The sequence below is a fragment of the Bison bison genome, unplaced genomic scaffold (genome assembly GCF_000754665.1).
Source record: "Bison bison bison isolate TAMUID 2011002044 unplaced genomic scaffold, Bison_UMD1.0 scf7180017864330, whole genome shotgun sequence".
Classification (NCBI taxonomy): Eukaryota; Metazoa; Chordata; class Mammalia; order Artiodactyla; family Bovidae; genus Bison; species Bison bison.
This window is the reverse complement of record NW_011494902.1, coordinates 10116610-10136211: the sequence shown is the minus strand read 5'-3', so window position 1 is coordinate 10136211 and position 19602 is coordinate 10116610. Positions and strand designations below refer to the sequence as shown.

At 35.2% G+C, this 19602-nt stretch overlaps 1 protein-coding gene across 1 annotated transcript in view; it reads left to right on the top strand.

The window, feature by feature from the left end:
- The window catches only part of LRP1B (low density lipoprotein receptor-related protein 1B), a 1806191-nt gene that overhangs the window by 851393 nt on the left and 935196 nt on the right, over positions 1–19602 (top strand). The window contains exon 10 of the mRNA XM_010853706.1: positions 3687–3923. Coding sequence (XP_010852008.1) covers positions 3687–3923 — 237 coding nt within the window. The remainder of the gene's footprint in view (positions 1–3686; positions 3924–19602) is intronic.

The window sequence follows — 19602 nt, the reverse complement described above, 5'->3', positions numbered from 1 at the left end:
CACACTTATGCATATATAAATATACATGCATGTGTAGGTGTGCATATACATGTTTGTTATATGGGAAAACCAAACCAAAAGCCCCTCTTCCTTTCCTCTTGATATACACGAAAGAAAAAGACTGATGTGGAAAAGTTGCGTCGTGTTAAGTCGCTTCAGTCAGGTTCGACTCTTTGTGACTCTGGACTGTAGCTCTCCCGGCTCCTCTGCCAATGGAATTTTCCAGGCAAGAATACTGGAGTTGGTTGCCATTTCCTCCTTCAAGGGATCTTTCCAACTCAGGAATCCAACAGCCTCCTTTATGTCTCCTGAATTGGCAGGTGCATTCTTTATCAGTAGTGCTCCTGGGAAGCCCTCAATCATGGTAAATTAAATTAACATTTAAATGAATAGAAACAATAATATCTATTTTAAGCAGAAAGAATCAAACACAAATAGATAGGTACTTAAAAAATCATTGAGGTGCCTGAATCAACAGCTTCTAGACTGACTCAGGGATTTTCCTTTTATAGCCACCACAGATTAGCCTGGCTTAAGCTGAAACATCTACCACCATCAGAAGCTAGGGCATCAGGAGGCCACCAATGGCAATGATAACTTCAAAAACACCATTTTAGCTGAGTTCTACTGACTAAGAAGTTTGCAACATAACTATTAGCTTCAGAAATTAAATATACTGGCAAACAAAACAAAGCACAATCAAAAGAAGCCTTTTTCCTTGCCACTTGATATACACAATAGAAGATTAATGTAGAAAAATTCAGTTTCTCCATTAGATGAATATCAGCAGAAGCAGCCAAATATGGTCTCATTTTCACATTCCAAACTCAAGTTAGTATATCTTGTACTAACTCAACTTGGATTTAGGTACTTAAATAAAAATTAGAGCCATGGCTATATTAGTGTCTGAGGAGTGTAATTTTTAGTTTTCAATTGTTTATAATAGAAGAAAACACATTAGAAGAAAGTTAAGGTACCCAGTGATTGAAAACAAACAAACAAACAAACTGAATAAAACAATAGGAAAACAGTTACCATTTTTGTTTAAAATATGCATGTACATGTACACACGTATTAAACTGATTAGGTCTACTGATTACTAATTAATGCATCAATTAAAAATAAATATATGTTAGCAGAAATAAATGTTAGCAAAAATGAGTATTGAGAAACCAGTGTTCTTATGCATCACTAATAGAACTGGAAAATCTATATATAATATAATATAATATATTATATATTATAAATTGATATCACTATTGGAAAGACATTTGATAATACATACAAAAGACACAAAACTGATAACATCCTTTAGCATCTACTTTTGACTAAAGAAATCCATTGTAAATGCATGTGTGATAACAAAACCCCAGAAACCATCTAAATATCCTACAATAGGTAAGGAGCTGACTATATTATATTGCCTCTCTAACAATATACTGCCATTGATACTGCCTCTCTAACATGATACTGCCATTGAAAAGAATGTTTTGAAGATCTTTTAATAACAGAAAAAAGTATTGTTAAATTTTTTTAAGTGCTAAAATGCATACTTAAGATCCCATTTAAAAAATAAAGTATTCATATAATGTTGGTAGGAAATTCACAGGAATGTTAATTTTCAGAAGAATTTACTTTTTAATAGTGTACAATGATATTGTTTTAAAAAAATAAAAAGAAAGGTAAACACTGAGCGGTTGTAAGAGTAATGAGGAAGAAGAGGGCTGTTAATATTGTTCAACCAGTAATTCCAGTTCTGGAAATATATACTAAGGGATCACCTAAGAAAATATATAAAATACCAGGTTGAAAAACTGCATATCTAAGTGTTATTATAATAGGAAAATAAAACCAACTGAGGAATGATTTGACAAATTATCATATATTAGACTGACCCTACTTAAGAAATGTTAAGACTTAATGGATCAACATAGAATATAATTTTAATGCTAACATTTAGTAATAAAAACAGAATGCAAAAGTATCCTCTTCTTACTAGTGTGCATTAGAAAAATAGCTAGATAAATTAAAAATAGTCACACAGAGGCATATAATATATCCATGAAAATGAATAAGAACTATAACAAGCAGAGATGAATATCAAGTATATAATAATAAAATCAACTCATAGCACACATGCAGTTCAAACATGCAAAAGTCAAACTATCTACTGTTGAGAAATACAAACAACTTATGTGCCAAAACTTCTAAAAATTACATGATAAACAATATCCATATTATTGTATATAACCAGAGAAATTGGTTGTCTCTGGGATGGAAAGGAATAGATTTTGGGACATGTGCATGCATTCTAACATCCTGGAGATATTCTTAAGATCTGTGCTAGGTACATGAGATATGTTTTATTTTTATTCTTTAAATATTAAAATTATATATACTATATATTTAATATGGGCTTCCCTGGTGGCTCTGATGGTAAAGAATCCGCCTACAGTGTGGGAGACCTGGGTTCGATCCCTGGGTTGGGAAGATCCCATGGAGGAGGGCATGGCAGCCCACTGCAATATTCTTGCGTGAATAATCCCCATGGACAGAGGATCCTGGTGGGAGTCCATGGGGTCACAAAGAGTCAGACATGACTGAGCAACTAAGCACAGCACCATATTCATTAACACTAATTTTGAAAGAAAATAAGAGAGACCATATATAAAATGATAATATAGTTTGCATTGAAGGTGTTGTGTTTATGAGTAATTACTTTGTTTTTCTTTTTTCTCCAAATTTTAATAATATAGTTACTTTAAGTTAATAGGAATTACATTTATGATATATTTATCCAAATATAATAGTAATATATCTTCAGTTTTAATGAAACTTTATATGTTTTCCTTTCTGTATGAAATTTTCCCTTCAAATTATATAACTAAACTAAGTATAATGTGCCCTACCAATAGGAGAGCCTTGCATGTAGTTTCATATAAAAGTCAAAATAAGTTCATTCGTTCTGTAGAAAAAACTTCCTTGATTCTGGCATTTTAACCCAGGACACAGATTTTTGTTTTCTTTAGTTTTTGATAAAGACTGTTTTGTATGTCAGTTACTGGCAGACAGCATTAACCTCTAAAGTTCTAATTAAGATATGGAAGAAGAAGTGATGCTGTAACTGGCATTTGATTTCATTTCTTAAAGAAATAAATCACATGTTAATACAAACTAATATATTCGGTGCAAGTTATGTGATAGTGTATGATTATTTTTGCTTGTTAGTCTGCAATGCAAATTCTGAGTAGGGGGCATGTTTTAAATATTCTGAAGTTTTCAACATTTTCAAACATAATGAATGCTACAGTTAGTATCTACAGATGTGTTAGATAGATTATAATGAGTTGTAAAATTAAATGTGCTGGATGTTTCCATAAATGTCCATTTTACACTTACAAGTTATCAATTATTTATCATGTTTTTGCTACATAGACAGTTACAGACTGAAGAACAATTAACTTAATATAACCTATTCATGGAAGTAATTTCTGTTTGAATTAAAGTAATACAATTAGCTGGCTGGCCTTCTTACATCAAGATACATTTGGCATATTTTAGGGTTTAATTTTTGGTATTGAATTTAAAAAACACTAATTGTGCCAGTTAATTAAACAGTGGCATTATGCATTGTAAAGAAGATTAGGCAGTATCAGTTGTTTATGTTTGTAATCTTTCTTCTGCAGGACCAAAGAATGAGTTGTTCCTCTTTTATGGGAAAGGACGCCCAGGAATTGTTAGAGGAATGGACTTGAATACCAAAATAGCTGATGAATACATGATCCCCATAGAGAATCTGGTAAACCCACGTGCTTTAGATTTTCATGCAGAAACCAGTTATATCTACTTTGCTGACACCACCAGTTTCCTAATTGGCCGGCAGAAAATAGATGGCACAGAGCGAGAAACCATTCTGAAAGATGGTAAGTGACAATGCGTAACACAGATTTCAGACTGCCCACAAACAAAGCATTTTAAAGGATAAATCTAATGTCTGTCAAGCTAAATTTAAGAAGAATCCAAGTGACTGTTGATTTAAAAATATTTGTTAATTTCATTTTCTTTAGTACTAATATTTCTAATGCTTTTTTCCACATACCAGCTTATTAAAGCTTTCAGTGTAAAATAGAATTGCAATTGTCCTCTATGCTTTAAATATTATGGGAATTAAATTAAGCAATGTATCCACTTTCATGGGAAATGTAGATTTACACTTTTATGTTTACAGTGCTATACAGTAGAACATAAGATTTAACAGGACATCAGAGACTCTTTTAATACTTGGTTCTTACTAGGATATTGGTCATGTTGCTCAAAGTGCATTAAAAATATCAGTGTCCCCATTGCCATCACAATTCTTGCATAGTGTTTTTTATTTTATAAGACATTGCATATTGAGTTCTTTAGAGTTACTCTTGAAATGTCCAATTATCTGCAGATAAATTTTTGTATCTATTTTTATTATAAATACATTGTTATTGCATATATTTAAGTATATATGCATATACTTTATTAAAATCAGTGAGTTTCATGAATTGCTTGGTTTAGAACAACCAATCAATTAACAAAATTGTATAACTTTTATATGAGTAGAAAACATCTGTAATAATCAGGCACACTATATCTTTGACAGCTAGTTACCTTTAGGCATGTTGCTAATGATTCTGGACTTGTTTCCTCACATATACAGTTTGCTTACTTCTCAAATATTTAAAAGCTGCTTGATTTAAGGACATTGATCATATGCTTATTATATGAAGGACACTGTACTAGCTATCAGAGGAGATAAAATAAATGTTAAGAAATGGCTACTGTCTTCAAGGAGTTCATAATCTACCTTTGGAGATAATATAAGCATCTCCAAAATATAAAGACTTTGTAGCATTTAATTTAACAAGTTCAGAGCTGGCCCAAAGAGATGCATGATTAATGGAGAATGTCTTTGTAGTAAGAATACACAGGAAGTAAGAGATATCTTTTTTTCAAGATTTTTTTTAATGTATATATATATATTTTAATTTGGCGGCATTTGGTCTTAGTTGTGGCACATGGAATCTTTGTTGAACATATGAGATCTTTCACTGCGGTGCACACAGGACTCTCTGGTTGTGGCACAAAGGCATGCAGACTCGGTAGCTGCTTCCTGACAACTGGGATCATAGTCCATCACCAAAGATCAAACTTGCATCCCCTGAATTGCAAGGCTCATTCTTAACCACTGGACCATGGTGGAAGCCCCAGAGTTGTCTTTATGTGGGGATTCTCAGAGAACTTTTTTCTGAAGAAAGTGGTATTTGACCTAGAGCTTAAAGGAAGAATGTCAAAGGGAAGTGGAGGATACTTCAGCATCAGGAATTCCATGAGAAAACAAAACACCAAAAAACATACCCAAGAAAGAGGATGAGAAGAACGTTAAATAGGTCACTACTGTAGGTTTAATTTACAGGTAATGATGACAGAGCAGCTGTGGATCCCAAAGGTGGTGAAATCAGAAGCCTTAAAGGTGAGGTGAAAGGGCTTGGATAGAATCCTGAAGGGGTAAGAGGAAATCATTTTTTAGCCAAAGGAATAATGATATTCAAAATATCCAAAATATCCAAAATAAAGATATTTTGGAGAATCAGTCTGATAGTGGAGTAGAGTGAATCAGATAGTGGAAGAAGAGAAAAGTAGAGAAAAAGTAAAGAAAAAGTAGAGAAAAGTAGGGAAATAGACTAAAATTATTTACAGCATGAGTGGTAGTGAATGGTGGTGTCTCCTGTCTTGTAGAGGAATTGGGGACAGCCTAAGAAGATGATTCATTCACTGCATGTTCACTTTAATCCAAACCTTTAATGATAAAATGTATACCTTCTGCAAGTGACAAATGAAATCCTAAAATGAAGAATATCCTTGTTTTTGTCTTTTTTATAGTTTACTGATTAAGGCAATATAAATTTACCATGACTTAAACACCCAAGGAGTGTCTGATTAGAGTTAAGATTTTTACTCTAAATTGAACGAGGTAGAGGCTGTCTGCCTACTTTTCTCTGAAATGCAATAACAGATACTAGGAACCTGACAATTTTAGAAGGACAATGAACTTACATATTCGAAGTACATGCATTTGGATTGCTCTCATTTTGATGTAAACATTTTTAAGAGGGACTGAAATGTAATATAGAGGATTCTTGGTTTCTTTTCAAAAAGTGTCAGTTCCTGTGCTATGAATGAATGTTCCAGCTAACAGTTCTAACTTTGGTAACCATATCTTCTCAGTGACATTGGGGTTTTGTATGTTCTTCCACAGCAGCAGAGGTCAACTCAAATAGCTGTTTGACTGCCAGGCATGTTCTGTACAGTGTCTACAGTGTTGCGTTGGCAGCAGGAAGGTTATAAAAACATTTTGTTGATTGTCATACCTGAATATATATTCAGCATCTTGATAATCCTAGAGAAGGTATAGCTTAATATCATTTTTGTTAGTTTATATTATTTCTTATCAGTAAGGAGAATAATAATAGACATTATGCTATAAGATTAGCATGTCAGAACAGAACTTACATTTGGCAAATGAAAACTTGTGATTCTTGCGATCGGAAAAGTTAAGTTCTGTATGTGTTCACTCATTTAACTAGATTGTCTACCAACTAACCTGAAGACTGAGAACTAATGCTTGGTTTGACAAATGATTTTGTAAGCTTAATAGAAATTCTGAGTCTTAGATAAATTTGTACAGTTCAAAGTACTAGGCTTCACGATTTTGCTGATTTTACATCAAACGTAAACATCTTGGTCATATCCTCTACAAGCTCAGATTCTTTGTATATAAGAAAAAAAAAACAGCACTTCAAGGAAAATACATATCTTTATTCATTTTTTGGATTTTGTTTTTCTCTTATTTTATTGAAAACTACCTAAATGTGACATACCTTATAGTCTTTGTGTAATATTGTGAATTAAAACAGTATATAGTTAAATAAGTAAGAAAGCAAAACTTACGCATTTGAGGTATTTGCAAATATCTCAGTAATTATGGAAAATATCTATGAAATGAAGACATATTAGTGATTAAAAAAAATATAGACTTTCTATAAGGACAAAATATTTACCAGTCTTTATTTTGTTTTACTCTTCATTATTTTTGCCAAATTCTGGTAGCATTTATACTCTTGATCTCTTTTAGTTAATTACTAGATTTATTTATTTGTCTGGTCAATGAATATTCATTGACTGCCTTCTCTGAACCAGGTGCTGTTCTAGGTGATGGGGACGCTGCAGTAAATAGCTTGAAGCTTCATATTTAGTTACATCCAAGTGGTGAAAAATAGATATTAAATAAACACATAAATGAACAAGATAATAATAAATGTTCTAAAAAAATAAAAAGATATCAACAGGAAGCAAAAATAGATGAAATGGACAGATAATTGAGATTAGTCATTCTTTGGGCTTCCCTTGTGGCTCAGATGGTAAAGAATCCGCCTGTAATACGGGAGACCTGAGTTTAATCCCTGGGTCGGGGAGATCCCCTGGAGAAGGGAATGGTACCCACTACAATATTCTGGCCTGGAGATCCCCTGGAGAAGGGAATGGATACCGACTCCAGTATTCTGGCCTGGAGAATTCCATGGACTGTATAGTTCGTGGGGTTGCAAAGAGTCAGACAGTTACCAAAAGAGTCGGTCCATTACAGTCATTCTGTTAACTGAATTAGGTTTTATGAACGCTCACTTGAACCTCAACCCAACCCAGCCCACTGCCTCAGTGGGGAGTGTTCTTCTCCCATTTGGATCTGCACAGTCAAAAATGAAACTTAAGCTGAGATTGAAGCAACACAATCATTATTCAATTTCCAGAGAATGGAAGTTAATCACAAATCAACTTCTTGCCCAAAAGGCTTTTTTTTAATTAATTGTTTTTAATTGGAGGATAATTGTTTTACAATATTGTGTTGGGCTTTGCTGTACAGCAACATGAATCAGCCTTAGGTATGTGCTTGCCCCTCCCTCCTGTACCTCTCTCCCACCTCCCACCCCATTCCACTCCTCTTAGGTTGTCACAGAGTACCAGGTTTGAGCTCACCCAGGGGACAATTAGGGCAAGATTTTAAGGATAAGGCTAACGAGGGGGAAGCATATGTACTGGTTTTGTGGGAATAGGTGGGTTCTTCCTGGAATTAGGGTGTTATTCTTTTCTATCCTTGAATGGTCCTCTGGTCTCTCTCGGCTGGAAGTGGCTCACATTATCATGGACAGACAGGGGTCTTACAAATACAAGATGAAATGCAGGGTGACATTTGTCTCACTTTTGAAGTTGAACCAGTTTGCAACAGTTTTCTTATTGTGGGACTCTTGTTTCTGTGCTATGAACAACTAGAGGGTATGGTTAGTTGTGATTTTCTGCAAAGTTTTCTGGAGGGAAGGCTTCCCAGGTAGAGCTAGTGGTAAAGAATCTGCCTGACAATGCAGGAGATATAAGAAATATTGGTTTGTTCCCTGGGTTGGGAAGATTCCCTGGGAGATGGCATGGCAACCCGCTCCAGTATTCTTGCCTGGAGAATCCCATGGACAGAGGAGCCTGGTGGGCTAAAGTCCATGGGATCACAAAGAGTCAAACATGACTGAAGGGACTTAGCACACATGCATGCACTGGGAGGGTGGGCCTGGGGTATGATTCCAGGGCAATAGCCTTGGTAACAATTCTTATGGATATAATCATTACTTTCTCTAACAGAACAAGACAAATGTTCTTTATAAGATTGAATTAATGTTTATCTTCTTGGTGTCTTATCCAAGATTCATTTTTCATGGCAGAATAAATTAGAATTTCCAGAAGAAAGGGAAAATATGAAAATGATAACTTAGTATTCAATTTATAATTGCATATATTCCATTAGTGCAGTACTTGTTTTTAAGCTATATAAGTTAATTCTACTGGGATATGTATATTCAAATAGAAGGCATGTTAAACTAATCTTTCACATTGTTTCATAACTTTAAAGTATATTAAAACAAAACCACTCAAAACCTTTTTCCTGAGTTTGAAAGTTATTAATGCCTGCAGCTACAACAGAAAAACTGTAGTTTCAATAGCTCCCATAATTAAACTGTAGCCTTGAGGTCACCAAGTTTGTGTTAATTTGTAATAATAGCCACAGGAACTAATGCAAAGTCTATGCTCTTAGCACTTTGTTATCCTGACCTTACATATTAATACTTCTTAAGGTAGATTCTACTTGATTGAGATCTGGAGTGAGTAGACATCTCCACACCTCAGAGTCTTCCTTTAGCTGAAGACAGGATCCATTAAGTTAGAGAACAGTGAATAACTTCGGGCAGCGTGTAAGATAGGCTTTCTTTTTTGATAGGAGTAGAAATGTAGCCATGAGGAAGAGGAGACAGTCTCTCTGGCAAAACATCTTCCAGTTGATGTGTTTAAATCTGTTGGCATACAATCAAAATATCAAAGCGTGTATTTATGTGATTTTTTGTGATTGCTTGTCCAGCATCTGAAGGGTTAAACTGTATTCTTCACTCAGTCTCATCTCCAGTGTCTCCATACTGCTCTGGAGTATTTTAGAATCCAACAGTTCATCCAGATTTGTGTTGAAATATATGATATTATACCTGAGCCATAAATTATTAATTGATACTCCATCATTGTAACACTTACCTGCTACCACAACTGCCACCACACACACACACACACACACACACAAACACACACTCACACACACACACAACCACCAACTTAAGACACACCTCAGAACTCTAAAAATATTCCCAGGCCTCTATTCTAACCAATACTAGGGTAGCCACTCAAAACAGATTATAGGATGTGATCTGTCTTCAAATGACACCTACCTGAGAGTAAGAATATAATTTTTGTTTCTGGAGATCACCATTTGTTCTTGGATTCCAATGAACTTTACCATTATATAAATCTTTAAGAATTTCAAGTGTCTCATTGAGTGTTATAGTTGATGAAATAAACATGGTGAGATATCATCAATAAATTATGAAAGTTAGAAAGTTCCCTTGAACATAACATAGTCATTATGCCTTGCAAAACACTTTAAAATTAAGAACAAGCCTTTATTATCTGCTATTAGATTGCAGGTGAATATCAGTCTCATTTTTCTGTCGTTAACTCCAACTTTTTCATAAAGAAGAACTCTAAAGACTCTGGGAGATGTAGACTCTGACCAAACATTAAAGGAAATAATGAATACATTTGTCAGCCATGAGACATTTCCTAATTAAAACTGTGAAGTAGAGATTTGCAAGCATTTGCAACTCTTGAGAATCTAATGGATATTGTTGTCCTGCTGAGTAGCAAGGTTATGGCCTGTTTGTACACACTAACTCTTGTTGATTATCAATAAGATGTTTTCCCAGAGTTTGCTGGAGATTTGAGTCCTGAAAACATTGGTTCAATTCATGTTTAGTTTATATATTTCTCATAGTTATTGATGTTTCTCAGGAAGTGTATGTGATATTTGGGGAAAAAAAAAACTTTAAGCCAATAAATGTCTTTTTTTTCCCCTGAAAAGTTGGCATTAATGTGAGATCTAGGTTCTAAAATATATTAATTCATAAAAAAATAGAATTGGCCATGTGGCTAATAGGTTACTATAAACATAAAAAACAGCTTTCCCTTTGTTTCTACCCAGTACAGGAATATATACATATGCACAAGCATGGACAAAGAGCTTACACACACACACACACACACACACACACAAGCTAAGAATAGACTTAGAAGTTTCTGTGAAGTCCACTATGAAAAGATCAAACATGAAATACTTCATAATCTCCAAAGTACCAATGAAATATTATTACAAATATGACTGTTGCATTAAAATTATGATCAGTACAACTTTTTGCACATTAAATAAATTTCAAGTTTCAGCATGAATTGAAAGAAATACATCCAACCTAGTTGCTTAATTATTCTTAGCATTAAATAATCTTTATTACTTCAGAAACCACTTGAGAATCCTCTGTTAACCTAGGACTGGTATTATAATCATTGACTATAATTGTGCTTTTGCTTAGGTTAATACAAATTTCTGATGAAAAATAAAAATTTGATGAATCAGTCTTGGCAGATTTTACTATGAGAGATCTAAAATGGATATGCTAGCTCAAATTGTGGTGACAGCTAATACCACAATACAGGCTGAGCAAGTTCCCTTGAAACTAGTCTTTTTGAGAGGATTTTAAGGGAGTGGTAATAGTCATTGTCTATATAACAAATAGGTTAAATAATGTGACTCTAACCTATCTAAAGCATAATTTTATTTTTGCCTTTTATTGACTGTTAAAATGTATTCAGTAGAGTGAATATTCCTACCCTATAGAAAAACTTGGTCAAATCCCAGTCCTTTCTGCAACAGCCAGATCTCTCCGCATGTTAAGTCAGATGCACAGCCTCAGTTTGGTAATTAGCACGCTCACTCCACCTTATACACATATATGAAAGGCAAAGTGTTAGTCACTCAGTCGTTTCTGACTCTCTGCAATCTTACCAACTGTAGCCTACCAGGCTCCTCTGTCCGTGGAATTCTCCAGGCAAGAATACTGGAGTGGGTTGTGATTTCCTTCCCCAGGAGTTTCCAACCCAGGGATGGAATCTGGATCTCCTATATTGCAGGCAGATTCTTTACCATCTGAAAATTCAGTGTATCATCAAATCTTCCCACTCATGTTGTTTTCTGGCCAGAAAAAAAGGAAAGAAAGGTAAATTTGGTTCATTCTTTCTGTGCCATGCATTTCTTTTTCTTGCAATGCCTCCTAGCTTGCTAGTGAGTTTCCAATGCCCACTCACTTCTCAGCATTGATATGAAGAGGTGAGAGAGTATGATTGGTTAGGAATGATGGTGAACTGAGTGAAGTGAAGTCGCTCAGTCGTGTCCGACTCTTTGCAACCCCATGGATGGTAGCCTACCAGGCTCCACCGTGCATGGGATTTCCCAGGCAAGAATACTGGAGTGGGCTGCCATTTCCTTCTCCAGGGGATCTTCCCAACCCAGGGATTGAACCTGGGTCTCCTGCATTGCAGACAGACGCTTTACCGTCTGAGCCACCAGGGAAGCCCCTAGGAATGATGAGAGAGCAAAGGACTTATGTGATCTAGTTATATTATAAATTGACCTCTCTCTGAACCAGTGATGTCTTTAAAAGTCACTGTTGGGGCATGTATATGTGTATGTGTCTGTGTGTACATATGCAAGCTATTTGGAGGTGTTCTGCTGGATCTCTCTAATTACATTTCCCTTGGCCAAGGTGCATGTAACTCTGTGTCCCTGAACAACCAGTCCCTGTCCTTCTTCTTATTGTTTGAGTCCCTGTAACCAACCAGATTGCAAACATCCTGAAGGTAACACACTCCCCTGTGAGATCCACATTTGGCCCCCCAGATGATTTGTAAACTCTCTGCCTCAATCTGGGAGTTCAAATAGAACAAATCAACCCCCACTAAGTATTCTGCCACCAGAGTCTACTTTAGCTTTGTCAGATGTGAGACTTTCTCACGTGTGAGTTTTGCACATTTGGAAAAAAACAAGAATTCAAAGGTCTCTTACATACCCAAGGCAAAGCTCCATCCCTAAGAGTTGAAGTAAAAAGCACGCTTCCATTCTCTCTTTCCTACCACCTTGGGGGATTAAAGGATAGGGACTAGAGAATAATAGAACGGCAACATCTCTCTCCAAAGAAATCTCCTTAAACTCTCCCTTTACATCAGGGGTCTCCAACCTCTGGGATCTAATACCTGATGATCTGAGCTGGGGCTGATGTAATAATCAGAAATAAAGTGCACAATAAAAGTTATGTGCTCAGTTCATCACGAAACCATCCCCACGTCCCTGATCCATGGAAAAATTGTCTTCCATGCAACTAGTCCCTGGTCCCAATAAGGTTGGGGACTGCTGTATTACACCATTCATCTGATTGAGGTGTTGAAGAGTTATGGAAACAATTGTGACCTAGTTGATTATAAAATATGAGGACTTTCCCCCTCATACTCACTTTGTTTTTTTTTTTTTAAATCCTTTTGACTTCTAATCAAAGTTTTAACATCCCATTACAAATGTTACAGTGAATTACTATTATTCCTAATTCTGCAGCAGTGATCAACCAAGTTGCAGGATATTCTAATAGTCATTAGGCAGTAGTCCAAATGACACCTGAAAAGGAAATATAAGAAAAATAACAGTAAGACTATTTTGAAAATTCACTTATAGGTGACAACAAATAGTATTTTCACTAGTGTTTATCCTCCTAGCTTTTTTTAAAATCAGGTTTTAATATCACTTTAATTCTTTTAAACTTTAAAACTGATTTTTCAAGGCTTAAATTTGTCTTTACAAATTAATAAGTATAAATAACAACATGAAAGTACACGCAAATATCTCTCAAGAATCTCAAGATGGTCCCATACCTGGACATGAGGTGAGAAAGCAATCTCTCACCCTCTTATCCTTTCCTCCAAATTGTAGCAATTCAGATGTCACTTTTGCCTATATTTGTAATTGTAAGGAAAACCAGATTTGACATATTTTCTAAACTTTTGCATTTCAGTGAACAGTATCATCTGACTTAATTTTCTGTACAAATTCTTCAGAATGACAAAACATATAAAGTTGTATGTAAAAATTAAATTATTTTCAGTTTCAGATTGGCACTAGCTCTCAAGATGGATGGGAAAATTGCTTATTTACTATGCATCACAAATCCTACAACAATTCATGTTAATCAGGTCCCATTGCTTATACTGTTTTAACTCACACCCCAAAGAAAATTATGTTACTTTTGGAGATACCAGTCATGATTTGTGAATCATGAACATCATTTGAACAACTGAGTTATGGGAACTATGCCCTAGCTGAGGGAACGTATGGTACTTGGCCAGGAGTATATACACCCCATACCTGTTCCATCACAGATTGATTTTAAGGCAACCTTTTTGCCAGATACATTTAAAAGCAAAAATCTTGGATTAAATGACCCCGCAACTTTGAAAAGCATTTTGAACAGATTGAGGAGTTTGACAGGTTCTTATAAAGTTATACATACAATTCTTGTATTGGCACTTTCAGAAAAGAAAACACATGTCCATATAATAATAGTTGTTATCTGGTATCATGTAGACAAAACTCTTTACCCATTTTTTAATGTCTTTTTTATTAACCAGATGCTGAATTAACTGGTAATTTGTTAGGTCCAAAAATGGCTGCAAATTTGACTGTAAACACTTATAGTTTTCTTTTGATAAACTCCTGTATTTTAAAAATCAGGTTCATTAAACATAATTTATAAATGGCAAAATTCACCTTTTTTAGGTAAAGAGTTCAATGTATCAGTTGAGTAACCACCACCGGAGTCAAGTTGAAATAGTCCCATCACCCGAGAAAGTTCCCTTAGTTTCTTACAACCACTGAATCTGATTTCTATTCTGACATGTTTTATTTTTCTGTAGTTTACTTTTTCTGAAATGTCAAAGCTATAATCATAAAATGTATAGCCTTTGAGTTTGGTTCACTTTACTTAGATAATGTTTTTAAGTTATTTATTTATTTATTTATTTTTGTCATGTTGGTGAGTGTATCAGACATATACTCTTTTCATATAGGGTTGTATTTTACTGAATGGATGCACCACAAAACTTTTATTCTTTTCCAAGTTAATTTTCAATTGGCTTGTTTCAAGTCTGGTCAGTTTTGAAGAAAGCTATTATAAGCATTTGTATACAGTACATTATATGGGCATGTGTTTTCTGAAAGTGAATTGCATGCTAATACAAGAATGGTATGTATAACTTTATAAGAAACTGTCAAACTCTTTAATCTGTTCAAAATGTTTTTCAAAGTTGCGGGGTCATTTTGCTTTCTCAACAGCAAGGGAGGAGAGTTTCAGTTGTTCTGCCTTCTCTCCAGCACATGATATTATCTGTCTTTTTATTTTTTTTTTCCATTTGAGTCTCTCTGATAGGTGTATGTTGATAACTCATTGTCTAAATCTGAAGGTCTCCATATCAAGGTCATCTTAAGGTCTGATTCTATTTACAGCTTTGCCTCTTTGGTTGACCAGTTTATCTCAATCGGTTGTTTGTCTTCTCTTGCTTTCTGTCTGTCTCATAATTATTCTTTGAATTTCAAATAGTATATGTAGGGAAACCTTAGAGACTTAAATAAGTAAAATTATCCAGGAGCATTAAGTATATCTCTCTGTCAGTGTGTTAGTGTGAAAATTTGATCAGTCTATTCAGTCACTGGGCTGCATTTGGATGTTGTTCTTATTATAGTTACCTTTGGTAAACCAAACCTTTCAGATTCTTTTAGCAATGAGTTGATACTACCTTGTACTTAGTGTGCACCCTAGATTGTGCCTGCTCATTCTTCAGCTTTCAGTACTCCCTGTATAGCTGCTTCATTGAGGGGTCTCTCTCCACACTCTTGCCCTCTTTTTGATGGTAGACTATCATGATCTGTTTTTAAGTGGAAGACTCATGGTGGGTGGAAGAGGGATCCTCCATTCTCTTGGTCTGGCCTGTGGTCTTAGATTCTGTGGTTCTGAGCTCTGGAGATGGAACTTTCAATGCATCTCCTCCCTTGTCAGTCAGTGTCTGCCATAAAACCATAAGAAGTCTTGGGTAGGAGATAATCTTTTGCTCCTTACCACAGAGTGACAAATCTCTGTGTTATTTTTGTTTTGTTTGTTTCTTTGTTTAAATCAGTCCAGAATTCTGGGTCCAAGTAGCTTTACTGTACAGCCTCTAGAGGCAAATAGCTTTGCTCCAACATTTCCCTGAGTGTCACCTTACCTTTGTTTTGGATTGTTGGTAGTAATTTCTTACCTTCTCAAAGTGCTGGGCTAATGTTGCTTATTTCAAGTAACAAACTCATGGTGGGACCAAGGGTATTTCTTACTCTACTCTCTGAGTCACATGGATTTGGCTTCTACTCCTCCCTCGATGACAGTTTCTCTCTGCGGTTCACCTTACTTTTGGTGAAGGGAAGTTTTCCTGCCCTTTTTCTAGGGGCAGATGACTTTTTCTTCCTATTCCCCCCTCACAGGCAGAGGACCTTTATCTTGCTTCTAGGAATGAGATAGTCTGCTTCCCCTTCCCCAGTGGTTTAGGGGATTTCCTTTGTATGAGAGGAAAGTCTAGCGAACAGGTTGGGTTTTATGTGTGTGAGACACACAGGGTTCCCTCTCAGTTCTCTTACTGTGCCTTCAGTTTTTCTTTTGTGAACTCAGTGACAGGAGTCTATTGTATAAAGCTTTCCCAATAATTCTTAACTCTCACATTAATTCACACTTGGTTTTAAAAAGTTTTTACCATTTTAGCTTTTTAAAAATACTATTTTTATGGCAGTTACCTCTTCCTCCTTATATTATGGAAAAGGTATCATTCATGTGCCTTGTTTTTGCTGGAAGAGGACTGCCATTCTGGATTTCTTTTCATGTTTCCTTGGAATCCCAGCTTTTATTTGGACTCAACAAAAATTGTAATTTTGTGGATTATTGGTCTTTCTTTTATTGTTTTGTGTTTCAATATTCTTTTATGGCTTTCAGCATCCAAAGTGGAACCTAATTCTGCAAGTCTATAAGTCCTTAATAAAAATGAGAATTTGAAGAATGAGGTTGAAATATTTTTAAAACTGCTTTTTCTTCCTTCACCTTAGCATTAGAATCAATTTTTAAAAGTATCTGAGTTCTACTATGGATACATATGAATCCCTTGTGATGCTTTTAAACATCCACAGTTTACCCATAAAGGCATTTCACTTGAGGCAAAAAGATTTACATGTATTCTACTTTCGATAAACTCATTTTGTATTACATTTTAACTAAAAAATTATTGAAAGTAGTGATGGACGTTTTGACTTTGTGAAAAGGAAAGTTGATTAATGCATTATATTATCAGAAAAAATATGTTATTATTAAAGAGATGGTGAAGGATGATGTGATTAAGGGTTATCTCAAAATATGATTATTATTTATTGCTAATATTTCTAGTCTTATACCTATATAAAACATTTAATTGCTAAAGATTTCAGACAGTAGTTAAGGTGTTTACTGAAAATGTAGCTGTCATTCTGAAAGAGTTTTCATTCAGTTTGAATGCATCTGTCAAATTATAAATGGGGTGAAGGATTAAACATAGGATTAAGCAAACGGTTCGCCCTAACTTTGCCCTCTTTGTCCACAAAAAAAAAAAAAAAAAATCACTGAAAAATGCTTTTTTTAACAGAGTAAATTGATACCAGCACTGCAAAATTGAAGAGTATATCATCATTGATCAGAGTTGATGGGAATTTCTTATCTAGAATTCATATGGGACCACATTGACTAGACTATGAACAATCATAACCTAAAATATTGTAGGTGCAAACTTCAAATATATAGTCACTATGATCCCTATCAAAATACCAATGCTATTTTTCACAGCACTAGAACATATAATTCTAACTTTTTTTTTTTTAAAGTACCACAAAACCTCTCAGTTAGCAAGGCAATCTTGAGAAAGAAGTTCCAACTAAAAATAACTTTACACAGTGAAGAAACTCATCAACAAAATGGAAAAGCATCCTAATGAATGGGAGAAGGTATCTGAAAACAATATATTTGGTAAGGAGTTAATAATCAAAATTTATAAAGAACTTATAGAACTCAACATAAGAAGTTCTATTAAAAACTGGCAGAGAATCTCAATAGACATATTTCCAAAAGAGACAAATAGCCAACAGACATGTGGACATGTGTTCAACAGCTCTAATCAGTTAGATGCAAATCAAGCTCACTAAAAACCATTGTATACCTGTCAGAATGGCCATCATCAAAAAGATAAGAGAGTGACTGCAAGAATGTAGAAGAAAGGAACCTTCATACATTGTTAGTTGAAACAGAAACTGGTATAACCCCTATGGAAGACAATATGGAGCTTATTTAAAATATTAAAAATAGAAGTACTATAGATCTAGCAATTTTATTTCTGGATATTTACCAGAAATAAGGGCTTCCCTGGTGGCTCAGATGGTATAGAATCTGCCTGCAATGCAGGAAACCTGGGTTTCCCTTGAGAAGGGCATGGCAACCCACTTCAATATTTTTGCCTCGAGAGTCACCATGGACAGAAGAGGCTGGCAAGCTACAGTCTGTGGGGTCGCAAAGAGTCAAACATGACTGTGCAACTAAGCACAGTACACAAGAAATAAAAGCACTAATTCAAAAAGACATAAGCACTACAATGTTCATTGGAACATTATTTATAGTAGCTGAGACATGGGAGCAAGTGTCCAAAGATAAATGAGTGGATAAAAATTATGGGATGTACATATGCACATAATGGAATATTATTCATCCATAAAAATTAATGAAATTTAATCATGTGAGCAACACTGAGTAACATGGGTTGACAGATAGTACTGTGCACACACAATGGACTATTACTCAGCCATGAAGATGAGTGAAATTTTGCCATTTGAAAGAACATGAATGGATCTTGCATAGGAACCTGGAATGTTAGGTCCATGAATCAAGGCAAATTGGAAGTGGTCAAACAAGAGATGACAAGACTGAAGATTGACATTCTAGGAATCAGTGAACTAAGATGGACTGGAATATGTGAATTTAACTCAGATGACCATTATATCTACTACTGTGGGCAGGAATCCCTTAGAAGAAATGGAGTAGCCATCATAGTCAACAAAAGAGTCCAAAATGCCATACTTGGATGAAATCTCAAAAATGACAGAACAATCTCTGTTTGTTTCCAAGGCAAACCATTCAATATCATGATAATCCAAGTCTATCCCCCAATCAGAAACATTTAAGAAGCTGAAGTTGAACAGTTCTATGAAGACCTACAAGAGCTTCTAGAACTAACACCCAAACAAGATGTCCTTTTCATTATAGGGAACTGGAAAGCAAATGTAGGAAGTCAAGAAACACCTGGAGTAACAGGCAAATTTGGCTTTGGAGTGCAGAATGAAGCAGGGCAAAGGTTAATAGAGCTCTGCCAAGAGAACACACTGGTCATAGCAAACACTCTCTTCCAACAACACAAGAGAAGACTCTACACATGGACATCACCAGATGGTCAACACCAAAATCAGATTGATTATATTCTTTGCAGTCAAAGATAGAGAAGCTCTATACAGTCAGCAAAAATAAGACTGGAAGCTGACTGTGGCTTAGATCATGAACTCCTTATTGCCAAATTCAGACTGAAATTGAAGACAGTGGATAAAACCACTAGACCATTCAGGTAGGACCTAAATAAAATCCCTTATGATTATACAGTGGAAGTGAGAAATCGATTTAAGGGACTAGATCTGATAGACAGATTGCCTGATGAACTATGGATGGAGGTACATGACATTGCACAGGAGACAGGAATCAATACCATCCATAAGAAAAGGAAAGCCAAATAGGCAAAATGGCTGTCTCAGGAGGCCTTAAAAATAGCCATTAAAAGAAGGGAAGAAAAAAGCAAAGGAGAAAAGGAAAGATATACCCATTTGAATGCAGAGTTCCAAAAAATAGCAAGGAGAGACAAGAAAGCCTTCCTCAGCGATCAATGCAAAGAAATAGAGGAAAACAACAGAATGGG